The sequence below is a fragment of the Leptonotus elevatus genome, chromosome 7 (genome assembly GCF_054856555.1).
Source record: "Leptonotus elevatus isolate MCC_2025b chromosome 7, RoL_Lele_1.0, whole genome shotgun sequence".
In the NCBI taxonomy this organism is placed as follows: Eukaryota; Metazoa; Chordata; class Actinopteri; order Syngnathiformes; family Syngnathidae; genus Leptonotus; species Leptonotus elevatus.
This window is the reverse complement of record NC_141245.1, coordinates 14,096,960-14,113,032: the sequence shown is the minus strand read 5'-3', so window position 1 is coordinate 14,113,032 and position 16,073 is coordinate 14,096,960. Positions and strand designations below refer to the sequence as shown.

The 16,073-nt window shown below is 39.0% G+C and overlaps 1 protein-coding gene across 7 annotated transcripts in view; it reads left to right on the top strand.

Annotated features, from left to right (window-relative positions):
- kirrel3b (kirre like nephrin family adhesion molecule 3b) overlaps window positions 1-16,073 on the top strand; it is a 219,663-nt gene that overhangs the window by 30,051 nt on the left and 173,539 nt on the right. For all 7 annotated transcript variants that reach the window (XM_086080588.1, XM_086080587.1, XM_086080584.1 and 4 more), the window contains exons 3-5: window positions 12,511-12,590; window positions 12,674-13,024; window positions 13,143-13,208. In XM_086080588.1, the coding sequence (XP_085936714.1) occupies window positions 13,166-13,208 (43 nt within the window). In that variant the 5' untranslated portion in view covers window positions 12,511-12,590; window positions 12,674-13,024; window positions 13,143-13,165. The remainder of the gene's footprint in view (window positions 1-12,510; window positions 12,591-12,673; window positions 13,025-13,142; window positions 13,209-16,073) is intronic.

Genomic DNA, 16,073 nt, shown 5'->3' with positions numbered 1-16,073 from the left:
AATTTTTTTACTTAACTTCCACCTTGTATTCGCCATGTGTGACAAACTCGTTGCTGTCGCCCTCAGATGTATTGGCTGGATTCAGCTGAGGAAATGAGGTTCGTGATTGGCTGGCTTAAGTGTTGTATTCGAATGCAAGCGTAAACATGATTTGTAAATGCAGTTTTGAGCAGGGGAAACCTACTGTATATTGCTGATTTTTTAGATATTAACATATTGAATGAACCATAATAACAGATCATTTAGTCCTACAGCAAATACATGATCTGCTATAAGTGGATGCAGTTTAAAGGGTTGACAGTGATATCAGCAGGGGCTATATGTAGACATGAATAGACAGTAAAAAAAAAACATACAATTATAATTTTCCAATTAGATCTGCTGTGTCTATCCAGTCTTAGGTGAACAGTTAATTCAATTTAAGATTGATTGATCTTTCTGAAGGTCCTGCAAGTGTATATTGTTTTTTAAACACTTTATTCAACTGTTCCACTGTATAATTCTGTACAACATGGTGTAAAGTAATTAGTTTCCCATGTGCTTCAAGCACACACTTATCGAGTGGAGCACTTTATAAGTGTCCAACAAGGCTGTTCAGTGCACAAAGAAACTCAATCTCTCAACATGGTCAAAAGCTCTACATCGTGGTTTTTCATCTGATTGATGGTAAACTGCACTACACCACACTACACTACATTAATTTAGTTTATGTTCCCCGTACAACAAATAACATATACGCAAGTTATAAAGGTTGCATCTCCTCTATTATTGCAGAAGCAATCATAAAGTTGTAGTAAAATGTACGTGATGGTTGGATTAGCCAATTTACAACCGTTTGTCTCACCATCCTTTTATCAAGATATATCATAATCCAAAAATTGGGATTTAATGAAGTGAAATTAAAATATTGCCTGATATGTGCAGATACACATAATTATTATTGATTGATGTATTGTATTTTTTATTATTTGTTTTCATTATTATAATTACAATTTTTTGATGGAGTATCACCGCTTGTTGTTTGCACTTGTGAATTGGCAACCTGTTAACATCCTCGGTTTTTTTACACTTGCCATATGTGCTTTATACTTTTTATGTCTTGATAAACTGTTTGCAATATCTATCCAAATCAGGAACAATCTGAGAAAGCTTACCTGAACTGGCGACACCAAATGGAGAAGAACTATGTACATTTTGCCTTTAAGCCCACCATTCATTTTGTGAGGGAAGAGCTTGAGTAATGTATGCAGTAAAGTGCCTTTACCATGTAAAACCACGTGCACCACTTTACTACTGTGAGAAAAGATAGCACATGACTTATGCAAAGCCCGCTGACCCCTGACAAGCTGTGTTGGGTTGCATACTGCTGACCACCAATATGGCCAACAAATCTATATCAGAGCATAACATACCTTGTTGAGTGTATGTCAGAATAATTGACCTGCCTGCTCTGTAATTGGCTGCATTTGACTAAATCTCCTTCAACACTTGAGAAGCTAAAATATTTGTGTGAAGGCTAAAGTTCAGAATTTATTGTTACCTCTCTAGTAAAGACTGTGAATTTGAATGTGAGGATATTTCTTCTCTGCTGTCAGTGTGGCCAGAAGGGAGGGAATTACCAAAACGGTTTGACAGGAATGAGTATGGCATGAAGACAGTTAGAAGCATACAGCACACGTAGTGCTTAACAAATTGATTAGACCTTCTGTCATTAAAATGAGAAGAGACCATCCAGTATTGTGAATTGCTTTTATGTGGACTCTTTCATTTTTCTTTCATTTTTGAACTCTTGACGTTTTACCATTTTGCACAGGAATGAGGAATTTCAAACTGAATTAAGCTTCTTCTTCTTCAATTTTGACCTTACTGGGCTTCACTGAACATTCAGAAACATAATATTCTACCTCTAAAACATTATTTCATAGTGACTAAAGGAAGTGCAGTAAGTAAGTAAGATAAGCAACTACATTTACTGTAAAACAGTGCATTTAAAATGTTTAGGTTGACACTATTTACTTATCTTTAAGCATATATATATACATATATATATATATATATATATATATACATATATATATATATATATATGTATATACAAACCCAATTCCCAATAAGTTTGGACACTATACAAATTAGATGACAGGTCAAAAGTTTAAACTGAAAAAAATTATAATTTTAAGGGAAAAATATGTTGATTGTAAATTTCAACAAATCTAAAAAAAAGTTGGGACAGGTAGCAATAAGAGGCTGGAAACATCAATTGCACTTATAACAAACAGCTGGAAGACCAGTTACCACTAATGAGGTCTATTGGCAACTTGATTGGAGTATAAAAAGAGCTTCTCTGAGTGGCAGTATCTCTCAGAAGCGAAGACGGGTAGAGAATCACCAATTCCTCCAACGTTGCGCAGAAGATAGTAGAGAAATATCAGAAAGGTGTTTACCAGCGAAAAATTGCAAAAATCATCATCATAATCATCATCTACAGTGCATAACATCATCCAAAGATTCAGAGAATCTGGAACAATCTCTGTGTGTAAGGGTCAAGGCCGAAAAATCATACTGGATGCCCATGATCTTCGGGCCCTTAATAAACGGCACTGCACCGCAAACAGGAATGCTTACTGTAAGGGAAATCACAAAAAGGGCTCAGCAATACTTCCAGAAAACATTGTGGGTGAACACAATCCTCTGTGCCAGCCGCCGTTGCTAAGAGGAAACTTTACAGTACAAAGAAGAAGCCATTTCTAAAGCAGACCAAGAAGCGCAGGCGTTTCTCTGGGCCAGGGGTCATTTCAAATGGAGTGTGGCAAAGTGGAAACCTGTTTTGTGGTCAGACGAATCACGATTCCAAGTTCTTTGTGGAAATCTGGGGCGCTTTATCAGACTGACTAAAGAGGACAAGGACAACAACCCAAGTTGTTATCAGCACTCAGTTTATAAGCCTGCATCTGTGATGGTATAGGGTTGCATGAGTGCATGTGGCATGGGCAGCTTCCACATCTAGAAAAGGCATCGTCAATGCAGAAAGGTATATTCAGATTGGAGAACAACATATGCTCCCATCCAGGCATCATCACTTTCAGAGAAGATCTTGCATTTCTCAACACGATAATGCCAGACCACATGCAGGCAGCACCGATTACAACATCATGGCTGCGTAGGAAAAGGATCCGGCTATCGAAATGGCCAGCCTGCAGTCTACTTCTTTCACTTATATTATCTATACTGCTATAGATAATCCTTAAAGTCAGGAGTTCAAAATGTAATGTGTACATTCTGGATGAAAACAGAGCCGGCTCGCTCAATAGGGATCATGGACAAATGCTTGAGGCAAAACCTGGTAAGGAAAAAAAAAATCACCTTTAACATCATAAAAATCAAAACTCATTATTTCTACTACCTCTTAAAGGGATAGTGCGTATAATTGTTCACTTTTATTCAATGTTTATTCATTTTAAAACCCACTATTAATTTCAATAATATGCAAAGAAATATGTTCTATCACATCAACGTCCGTTTTTAATTTTTTTTTATTTATTTTATTATTATAATCGTAGATCTAGTAATCGCTAATATATGACATTTACCGCCATCTTTTTGCTACAGATACCCACAATGGAACTTTACAAATGTTGTAATTGGTGATTGGCTTGCAAAGTGTGGTCCCTCTGAGGCACCATAGTGTGCATTCTTCAAACTGCACATAAAATGCACGCGCTTTGAACATAGGTAATTGAATTCTATTAGTTCACAGCTAGATTCTACACACTGTCCCTTTAAAATGGAAATGTGAACATACATTCAAATGTAAAGTACAGCCATTTAATATTAATTAATACAAATTATATTACCCCAAAAGTTATAAATTGCCTTGCTTCAGATGGATTAGCCTAAATAATAATAATACAAGATTTTGCAGCTGGGCAGCATTGACAGGTTGTGTGCCAGTTTAAATTATATAAAGCATATTGATTGTTTTCAACTTTACATCAGTGTTTACTCGATCTAATCTATTGTGTTTGTCAACTTTATGTTTCAAATTATAAAATGTACCGTAATTCTTTTAAATGGTACTTTTGATTTTAAATTTGGTTTTATGTTATCCTATAAATGAAAGATAAGGGTTAAAAAAAAGAAGCAATTAGTCATATGGAAATCACTGATGGAAGAGAGCAGCATATATACTCTCATTGAGGGTACCACTTTGGGTGGACCAAGTTAATGTATGACACCTGCAATTTATCAAACTTTTGTTTCTCTACTAGGTGACACTGTGACTAATTCAGTAAAGTTGTATATATGAGATCTCTATGGCTGAGCCTTCATCATATATGACACGTTTGGCCAAGATCTGACCTTGAAGTGTGTGGAGTGCCTTGCTTTATTGTGAATTATGAACTGTGTTTCCATACTGACCCCACATTTGAAAGCTTCACCATTTCACAACACCCACTTGTCTATATCATGTAATGAAGAGGCACTCTATAATTAAATTGATATTAACTGCACTCATTTTAAATTGTTCTATAATAGACGAGCAAGCTTGCTGAGATCCAGCTTTATCTCAGAGCACATTCCTTAATTGTTGAAGCAACAACACTGTAGACTTTATATTGGATATCGGTCTCCAGATGGGTATGGTTGTTGGGGTCAAACGTCATCATGGTTACTATGTGCACCTTGACCACACACTTTTTGGTCCAATTTTGAACAGGTCAACCACGAAATGCAGGGATTACTTCTCTTTGTCAGAACCATATTGATTTTGAAAATGTTTCAGGTGCCTGCAGGTCAAATCACATTTATCAGCCTTCCGTGCTTTGCAATTTTCAAACAATTGAGCTCATCACTGAACACTTTGCGGTTCTGTGGCAAAAAAGTAAACCATCTATGGAAACTTTTCCTTCATCTTTCTATGAAAGTATTGTGAGTTGAACATATCATAAATTAACTTCAATATATATAAACTACTGGGAATTTATTTAAATTACCGGTGTATACTGAAATTGTATCAACCAAATCTACTGAAAGGATGAATGTGTTGTTTTACCATAAATTTACTTACAGTAAATGCAAACAAAAATATGACTTTTACAAATAATCTATCCATCCATCCATCCATCCATTTACTACCGCTTATCCGGGGTCGGGTCGCAGGGGCAGCAGCTTTATGCCCAGACTTCCCTGTCCCCAGCCACTTCAACCAGCTCCTCCGGCGGAATCCCAAGGCGTTCTTAGGCCAGCCAAGAGACATAGTCTCTCCAGCGTGTCCTGGGTCATCCCCGGGGCCTCCCGCCGGTAGGACATGCCCAGAACACCTCTCCAGGGAGGCATCCAGGAGGCATCCGAACCAGATGCCCGAGCCACCTCAACAGGCTCCTCTCCACGCGGAGTAGCAGCGGCTCGACTCTTGAGTCCCTCCCGTATGACCAAGCTTCTCACCCTATCTCTAAGGGAAGCCCAGACTCCCTACGGAGGAAACTCATTTCGGCCGCTTGTATCCGGGATCTTGTTCTTTCGGTCACAACGCACAGCTCGTGACCATAGGTGAGGGTAGGAACGTAGATCGACTGGTAAATCAAGAGCTTTGCCTTTTGGCTCAGCTCCTTCTTCACCACCACAGACCGATACAGAGCCTGTATCACTGAAGACGCTGCACCGATCCGTCTGTCGATCTCCCGCTCCCTCCTGCCCTCATTCGTGAACAAGACCCCAAGATACTTGAACTCCTCCACTTGGGGCAGGATCCCTTCCCCGACTCGGAGAGAGCATGCCACCCTTTTCCGACTGAGGACCATGGTCTCGGATTTGGAGGTGCTGATCTTCATTCCAACCGCTTTACACTCCAGTGAGAGTTGGAGATCACAGCTTGATGAAGCCAACAGCATCACATCATCTGCAAAAAGCAGAGATGCTATACTGAGGCCACCAAAATGGACCCCCTAAACGCTTCGGCTGCGCCTAGAAATTCTGTCCATAAAAGCTATGAACAGAATAGGTGACAAAGGGCAGCCTTGGTGGAGTCCAACCCTCACTGGGAATGAATCCGACTTTCTGCCGGCAATGTGGACAAAACTCTGACATCGTACAGGGACAGAACAGCCCGTATCAGTGGGCTCGGTACCCCGTACTCCTGAAGCACCCCCCACAGGACTCCACGAGGGACACGGTCAAACGCCTTCTCCAAATCCACAAAACACATGTAGACCGGTTGGGCGAACCTCCATGCACCTCGAGGACCCTGCCGAGGGTGTAGAGATGGTCCACTGTTCCATGGCCGGGACAAAAACCACACTGTTCCTTCTGAATCCGAGATTCGACTTCCCCTGAATAGACCTTACCAGGGAGGCTGAAGAGTGTGATCTCTCTATAGTTGGAGCACACCCTCCGGTCCCCCTTCTTAAAAAGGGGGACCACCACCCCGGTATTCCAATGCACTGTCCCCGATGTTCACACAATGTTGTAGAGGTGTGTCAACCAAGACAGCCCCCACAACATCCAGAGCCTTTAGGAACTCTCAGTGACCCACCTAGTCCCCAGACTCTGCTCCCTCAAATAATGCAACAGTGGAAATAATTTTGAATAAAACAAACACATTTACAAATGATTGTCAAAAATTTCAATGCAAGATTCCTAATGTTCATATAGCAGTAACCTTTTACTACTACAGTAAATGGACTGCACTATCAATATGCCTCCTCTTACTAATTTTCACTCCCTCTGTCATTGTTCCAAAAGATGTCCAGGAGGAAAATGAGATGTTATTACTCTTCCATATTTCTTTTAAACACCTTTCTGTGCCGTTTAATTACATTTTGTTAAGTCCTCTGCTCTGCTGCTTTGCAGACTTGATTAGAATGAGAGTGTAAGAAATCAGGGCCAACCATGTGGCATCTCTGAAGAATATTGTGCCCGAAAAGGATGGAGTGAGTGAATGAATATGCTTCCTTGGGAGACAACTGGCTGATTTGCTAATATCAAAACACAAATTGAGGCTAACACACTTCTGCACACTTGACATACACATCCACAGAGAGCATGTTTCGGACTTTTCTTCTGGATCTCAACAACAAATGTGCAGGCCCAAGAGAAATAAACAGATGTGTCACATTCCATTTAAGTCAAAACTCAGCAACTGTCCATCATTTTAATGTGTCACTTTTTAAATAGGGATGAGGAAATGCATTCCATCTAGTCCAAGAAGGGAAATATGCAAAATATGAAATGAAACAAAAGTCGATTCCATTATGATTTCTTTGTTTTTGTTACTCTGTACTAAATGATGTTTTTTGGGCATTTCCAAGACAGTAATGTAGTTTAATTAAAATCTGAACAGTCGCTGCCATACATCATTTTTTATCATGGCCATTTTACAGTTTCAAGCAACAAAGGTCACTTTCCAGCCATACCTAATTAATGGAGTTAGTTAAGGGCTGCTGTGTTTTGTGCTGTGCTTTGCAAGATGTGCTCCTTGAGCTTTGACCTGCATGCCTGAGAAAATTCTGGACAAACAAGATTCATTGCCCTTTTTCACTATAATGAGAGCCTCTTTACCACAGGTTAATTTGATGTTGATGTGTATTATTACATTATGTATTCCATAATTGTATAAATGTCTGATTGAGGAATGAGGAGAATCTGCAGGAATGTGGTTTGTTTGTGTGCGTCTGCTATTGATTGCCCGTATGGAGCAACATGGTGATCTAGTGGTTAATCTGTGTACCAACCACCTCTGATTATCGGGGTTCAAAACCTGGCTCCAGCCATCTTGTGTGATAGTTGCATTTCTCCCCATCCTTGTGTGGGTTTTACCCAGGTACTCCAGCTGACTACCATATTCCTAAAAAACATACAATACATGTTAGGTTAATGGAAGACTTTGGTTTTGTCTATAGATTTAGGGGTATGCACATATATCAAGATGTATATGCTCCACTACAAAATAAAGGTTTGTTGGCTCTGTTTACTCATGTTAGCATTACAGACTATTTTATAAAGTCCCTCTGATGCTAAACAACATGATTATCGAGGTCCTCACGCATGTTTACTTTAAAATGGAAGACTTTGAGTTTGGACCTTGGAAGTCCCAAGTGGATATTTCCTGATTTCTGTCACAGCTCTTTTAACCAAAAGAAGAACCATTCCAAGTCATTTATTGTTTTTACTATTAACTTTGTTTTTTTTTTTTACGCCTGTGTAATGAAGAATGTCATTATTTCCATGTTAAAACAATGTTATTACAATTGTTAAGACATTTAATATTATAGACAGAATTACTTATCAACAGGTCATGGAGCTGCAGAATGCATGCTCTGTTACCATCATAAATACTGTGATAGTTTCATTTTCATGACCTAGAAGTGTTTTTTTTTTAATACAAAAAAATACTGTAGTTATGACTGCAACTGCCGTCGCTAAAGGTGCTAGCTAGACTATGTCAAATCTCCACTTATAACATACACATTCAGGTCATGTCGCCACCATAGGAACGGAACTTGGCATTAATCCAGTGCTCCTCAGTTGTTTATTGTTGTATATTATTCCACCACGACTATAATTTGTATAATTTTTCTATAAAATTGTTGCAAGATGAACTATACTCCTTGCGTACTCTGACAATGAGAGCACCAATGCCACCTATTGCAGTGGATGTACAATTACACTTTATTTAAAAAAACAAAAAAGACTTGGAGAACAAGATACAAGACTTTAATATCCATCATGTGCATGCACTATTCAGACAGAGAACATACTGACATTGGCACTGTGCATGATGTTTTATATCATTGCTTTTTACATATTCACTTTTTCCCATGTCCATGTCAGCATGACTATAGAAACTTTCTCAAAGGTTTCTCACAAAAGTCTCAAGAATAATAACCTTAGCACGAACCCTGTCCCCAATGACTCTTTTTGATGGAAAATAGCTATCTATTTAGTCACAAGTATACTGTTGATCCTCAAGTGTACTCCAGTAGGGAGCTGCACTGCTAATAAAATGCTTGAAGGAGTTGAGAAAGTGCACATATGTGTGTGTGCCTGTATTTTGTTAGAAAGTCATCTTTGCCTCTATGTCATCTAAGGTTCATCGTTACATTTGGGCTTTACAGGTATTCACATATTCACTTATGCTTTACCTTTCATCTACAGTATACAGTATACAACAATAAAAAATTACATTGACTCATACTTAATGTATCTCTTTCATAGTTTGAATTGTATTTAACATGGGAAAAAACGTTGATTGCTTGAGTTTAGTTCCTCATTCTCAAGGTAAAAGTGGGTAAATATTTTTCATGCCCACTGTCTGATGAAAACCTTAATTGTCTGATCGCTGTTTTTCAAATAGAGCAAAGAAAAAAAAAACCTAAGTATCATAAAATAAAAAACTTACTTTGTCTACGAAACGACAACAAAACATTTTATGGTAAAACAACATATTTTCATCATACTCACAAAGACTACTAAGCGACAATTAAATAATCATAACTAATAATTCAGTGCTAATTTAGCCACCTGATTTTGGCTTGCATTCTCCAAACATTCTTGATTTTGCAAAAACATATTTATCATCACTCATCTGCTCACATTATAAAACAATCAACTCTTGAATGTCAATTTGTAGTAGAAATACAATAAGCTGGTAGTAACTCATGAGCAATATTATTGCATCATTTTGCCACAGAAAATGAGTTCTCATTAGAATTATGCGATAATCAATATGTTTGGGGAATCAAATCTTTAGAAATGTGGAAATCTCAAGATGCACCTTGAGGAACAGCCAGTTTTACGGTTTTCTTTTTTTCTTTAATATGATATGCCAGGATTTTACCCTTACATTTTCACATGTAAGTTGAATGGCAAAATTACTCACTTTTTTATTTATTTTTTTTACTTGAGAGGTTTTGTAAGACATTTCTGGCAGCCATTCAAGGTCTTAGTTAAATATATGGCAACACAAATCATGTTAAACTGGACTTAAAAAGTTGCTATGACATGATATCATAAATAACAATAATGAATTGAATTGCATCAGGCTATGTTCATAGTAGAAAATGAATGCAGATTTAGTCCGCATGTTGGTACTCCGTTTCTGCTTATTGTTCGACATCCAACCACATACTGTAAGCTCAATTGTTAGTCTTCGGTCCCACATACTGTACCATATTCTTAAGCAGAATGCAAATCGGTTCTCCTAATATGCTCACAGCGGGTTGTTTTGTCTCTTGCTGTTAGTGACACGAATGAAAATGCCACCTGTCATCTGCTGGACCTTAGATTAGATTAGGTCAAATGGATGGATTGATTTAATATGAGGAAAACTTGCCCTCCAAGCAATTTAAAGTGTTATTATCAGAGCAGTGTGCATTATCGTATGCATCTTATATTAACACAGTCTGTCCTTCCCATCTGAATTTGAATGTCATTATAGAGTATCCTTTTATCAATATCTTTATTAAAATAGCCATCTGAGACCACACTGGAAATTGCATCTTGTCACTCATCAGTTAATTTTTATCGGCTCTAGATTTTCCCAAGTCCTAAAGAAAGGATTCTCTTTACATTGGTATTTAGCATGCAACAGGTGCAAAGTTTTATTCCCTCTTGCTTATACTGTGTGAATGTGTTAGTAGATGAGAGAGAGGAGCACAAGTGACATCTCCAAAGACCAGTATGAGTCGACCAGTAGATGTCTATGGATGGCATCCTGAAATTGTAATTGTGACTCATATGCAAACTTAGTTTGAAGGTCGACAGGCCACTGTATTTTTTCTAACTGCTGATTGTAAATCTGTTTGCAACTAATACATACAGTATACAGAAAGATTTGCGTTCACATTTTAGTGCTAGTGCTCAACATTCTCCAGATCTCATCTTGGACGCATTCGTATCTATTGGAGCGTGGGTCGCTGTTGCAACTCCTTGCTGTTTTAGCAGAATAGATAGACAGCAAAAGTCTAATAAAGCCGGTATTCTTAGCTCAATTTTAACAGGGCTGGAACGAAGAAAGTTTAAAACATGCAGCAGGTGAATGCACAAAAAAAAAAAAAAAAACTCGCTGCCAAAAAACTTGCAAATACAGTCCACAACATGTTTACACAATGAACATTAAATGACAAAAAGAGTGAGAAAGTACAAATTAATGATAAGATTACCAGAGCTGATGTTAACAGGCTGCCAACTCAAAGGCACCATATTTGATCTCTAATAAAGATCAAGTCCAAAAGAGAACAAAATCTAAAAGAACATCTAAAACAAAAAAGGAGTTCATCAGCAGAAAGAAGTAGAAATGAGACTACATGTATTCTCGTAACACTGCAAGTTCATTCTCTTACTTGGTAGCTGCAGATCCTTTACAAAATTAAGAGATATTTTCTAATTAAGTCTTTGATTCAAATGTAAAAATAACTTCTAAAAAAAAGTTGCTTAAAGTCATCGTGACGAGATTTAAAGTCATCATCGTGATGGCAGTTGACGAGAGAAATTTTGAAGTGAGAGGTTCTTAGCCGTCAGCTAGTCATATTGAGACAAATTGTGATGCTATGATACACGCATACACACGTGTTTCGGTAAATTGACTTTAATGTTGTCATAGACGTTTCAGTATTCTCTTGTCAACTGTCATCTCGATCATGACTTCAAATGTCATCTCAACAACTTTTAAATCTCGTCATGATGACTTTAAATCTTGTATTGCTTTATTTTTTTCCCCTCACTCGGCGACCCTACACCATCGTAAGTCTGCAATTGCTATGTCAAAATGTATTTATTGTATAGCCTTTATTATACTAACAATATAATTGCTACATGTCTGGACCACAATTGATAATCCACTCCGAGTGGTCATGTTAAGCATATTTAGTGAATGTGAGGTCTTACATTTGTCGAATTAGCCTTTAAAAAATGGTATTGAAAAGTATTGCCTTGCTTATTTGTGCAGTTATCCAGATGTGGGCAATTAAAAAAAATTTGCTGGTTCGTCATTAATCATTCATCATTCATCATTGCCCTGGGCAGCCTTCCGTCATTCATCACTACGTGATTATATTTTAACGACGCTTCTGTTATCACTTCGCCATCACTATTTTAGAACCAACAGACAAAAGTGTGCATTCTGTCAGTCAACATTTGTCCAAAAAAACTGACTGAGAAGTCCGTCAGTATTTGATCCGGTTAGTGACGATTACGTTGACGGACGAGAGCCCACTTCCGTCAGTGCTTACTATGCTCAGTCTGTCAATTTTTCAAAGTTTCTCATTATTTGTCATTCATCAGCAAAATGTCTATTACGGACTGCCAGACAGTCCATCACTAGTGAGGGAATGCCCACCTCTGCAGCTATCTCATTGTAATATTCCAATTTCATTTGTGTACATTTGGGAATTATCTTGAAAATAAATAAATAAATGAATAAATAAATAAAACAACTTTTTTTTCAGTTAAATTTAAACTTAAATTTGATAGGTTTAGTTTTGCATGCTAATGTGATCTTTATCTATTGTCCAGGAAACCAAAGTGTCGTCTATGGAATCCCCCCTAAAAAAAGAATTCTAAAAGGAGAGAAGGGTCTACCAGGGAGAAGGGGGGTAAAGCTGCCAAGCCGCCGTATTCTGATTCTAATTAGAGCTGCACCCTCTAATGTTTCTCCCACGACTGCTCTCGTTGCCAGTGAGGACATGCACCTCACACACAGACGCGCTGAGAGGGGCCGAGAGAGGGAGGAGTCTTCTTCCCCCATGACTGTGTTACGAGTGGTCGAGCAAGGGAGAGCGAGAGAGAGCGTGATGGAGAGAGAACGGGCGAGTGAGTGCTGATGAGCTGGAGTATGGACGGCCAGCGAGACGATGCGCGAGTAAGCCAGAGAAGACAGTGAAAGTACAGGAAGCTCCCATCAGGAGAAGAGCTTGTGAGGCTGAGCGCACCACCGGCAACTCAGAAGACTGACACACAGGAACAAGACATAAGAAGAAGGAGGAGGATCGGCAGAGGACTGAAGACACTCTGTAGCGGCTTTCCTCTGGTAAACGGACACTCTTAAAAAGGAGGGCTGGAAGCATCCGTCCCTCCGGCAGTACAGAGGAGCGCTGTGTGTCTTCTTGTGCCGCCCAACTTTACACTCCTTCGTTTTGTTTTTATAGGTTTTGCCCTCTCACATTCAATCATGTTCCTTCGGGTTCTTCTGCTCTTGTGGATCTTCGGACACGGTAGGATTTTCTACATTTAAAGTTGTTTATTAGTCTCATCTTGCGTGATTGTGACGGCTGGGTGACTTACTGGAAGGCACATGCTTGGGTTTGAGTTCTTTCCTTGCTGTCATGTCTGATTGTGCATGCCATCGTGTGTGATTTGATATACTCAGATGTGCTTGCTTAAGTCCAAGTCAGGGGAGATTTTTGTTTCAGGCTCCTGTGTCTTTTGTGCGAATAGTTGTCTGCGCTTTTCTCCGTCACTCTGTCATTGCAGTCAAAGCCGACAAGTTAAATACTCTCTTTGTGAGTTTGGTATTCCTGTCACACACGCTCATGCACACACACAAAGCCCTCTAACCTCGGTCTAGTCAAGCGTACTCTTGAGCCACATTGCTTTGAATTGACAGCCCTTTTCCATCGAGTCCAACAAACGGGTATTCTGGCGGAAAGAAAAGAGAAGGAAAGTCCTTAAGAATTCAGATTACTCAGGCTCTTTTTGGATTGCTTTTGGACAATTCACTTTGTGGTCAGCTTGACGATGAGCTTGGTGGCTCTCCAGTTTGCCCTTCCTTGGCCAGTTTACAGTCTGCAGGACTAATCACACTGCTGCCACCTGTTTCACTCGACATTACTAAAAGGGGTCTTAGTCAGGGAAAAGGTGTGCCAGGGAAATTCAGACAGTTTTGATAAGGCAGATAGGGCAGTCTGTTGACAAGCGGACAACACACTTGGCCAACAGGACATGCTGATTTTTAGCACAGGGGAAATAACACCACTTATCCATCACATCACTTTGCTGTGGTTATACTTTCCTGCTGACTTCATGTTTTGTATGAGGCAAAATGCTGATAGACTGTAACGGTAAAACACTGACAGTCTAATTCCCTTCTTCCAGAGGTTGAGTTCATGATACACACTAGACAACTGGGATGCCAGTTATGTTGTAGATGTTATGTTGCCAAGGTTGTTTTTTGTTTTTCTGAAATGTCATCACCCTTACAGTGCCATCTGTGCTTATTGTGATGTCAAAATAAATACATAATCAGCCTTCAAGCCTTATCTCTTTTAAGCATCTGTTGGATTTTCTATCCGCTCACTTGTGGCGGTAATCACAGTAACTCGGCAACATTAAGAGTTTTATTAAAGCACAGCAATGGTGTGCTAACATGTTAATAATGCTAATTTATTTGAAATATAAAACACCAATACATTTTGTAACCGAAGAAGGTAAAATGTATATGGCATGGGATTATTGGCTAAAAATCTTTAAGTGAGCTGTGTTTTTAGAATAAAATAACCACAAATATAGATAGACATGTCTCATGTCTGAGTTGCTTGTTGAAAAGCAATGACACTTGTTTCTGTTGGCCGTTTTGCAGTGTTGACAGTTCACATAGGAGAATTTAATCAGACAGCCTCAATATGGATATTTGATGGTGGTTATTAATATGAAACAATATATTGCAATATCAATATTTTGTCCCATCCCTACCGCTAACAGCACAATGCATCTTCATTTTGCTTTAATCCCATTTCCAATGTACAGCTTGAGCGGTTTTCTAATGTCAGCTACCAAAACACTTTGTTTTTGCACTTTATTACATGCAGCCATCACATTCTCATCCATTAGTTTTTGCTTCCCAAAACAACTTAACACAACATATTTCAACTAAAATAGAATTGCACCATCGGTTATTACCATAATATAACACACAGCGTTTTCCTCCACCAGGTAAATAGGGGATAATGACATACCTGCACCATGCAGGCCTCTGGGGACAAAAAGGAGGAAAAAGTGCTTCCAAGTACGCCTGACCGTTGTCGTGCAAATTACGTCTCTGTTTACGTGGCAAGTCAGTGTCAGCAGAAAGCCTCTCAGAAAACAATCTTGTTTTTATGAACATGGGGGCAAAGGGGACTTGTGGTGGCAACGATACATCCTGCACGAACGCGAGAGACAAAGAGATCATGAAAATGTGAAAATGAAAAAAGAGACTGACTCTATTCACAGAGGCGCACATCTTTTTTTTTTCTTCTGTACTCCCGTCCAGTGAGAATCTAGAGATGCTCTCCATCCTGTTTATGTTGTTACTGCATCTAGGGCACCTTTTCTTTTTCACGGTCACCTCTCCTGCCAGTGATAAATGACACAGCAAGTCAGTGGAATCTAGGAGACGGTCTCCAGGAACACATTCTCCTTAGGCCAAACTCTCCCAGAGCATTGTCCATCTTCCCACACCCTCATTCCTCTCTCCATCCATCTCAGCCATACATTACACCAAGCATGTGTGACACTCGTCTTGGTGTCTTGATTTGGCTTCTCATATGGCAGCGACACATTTCTCCCTCCCTCTCCAGTATCCCTTTTGGCTCACTCCATCACTCTTAGTTTTCTGTTCTTGAGAGATTGAGAACTTCAACTTCTGTCAGGCAACGGGTGAAAAATGTGAAGACCAGGAGAGGGAGGCGGAGGGTAAGAAGAGCCTTGCAACGGATGTGGCAGATGGAAAAAAAAAAAACATGAAATCCATAGACTTGGTACCTCTTTGGTTCATTATACTGCAGTGTGATAATTTTGAGTTAATTTAAAGTTCCTTTAACGACACTATATTTTTTAACTTGCTATTAATGACCGCCCCTTACTTTGAAAGCCTGTACTGGGGGAATTCCAGTCGCAACGTAGCAGACAAGTCCACATCAAAATTTAACAGTAAATTTAATAATAATGCATACATTTGTGGAGACTGGGGTCAAGTTGTATTTTACAATTTTAAAAATTTGCAAAATTCCACAGGTTGCTTACAAATGCAATTATGCCATCTAGAGGCAGAAAATTACCTCAACACAAATTTAAATCACACTCGTTTTTTACAGTACATA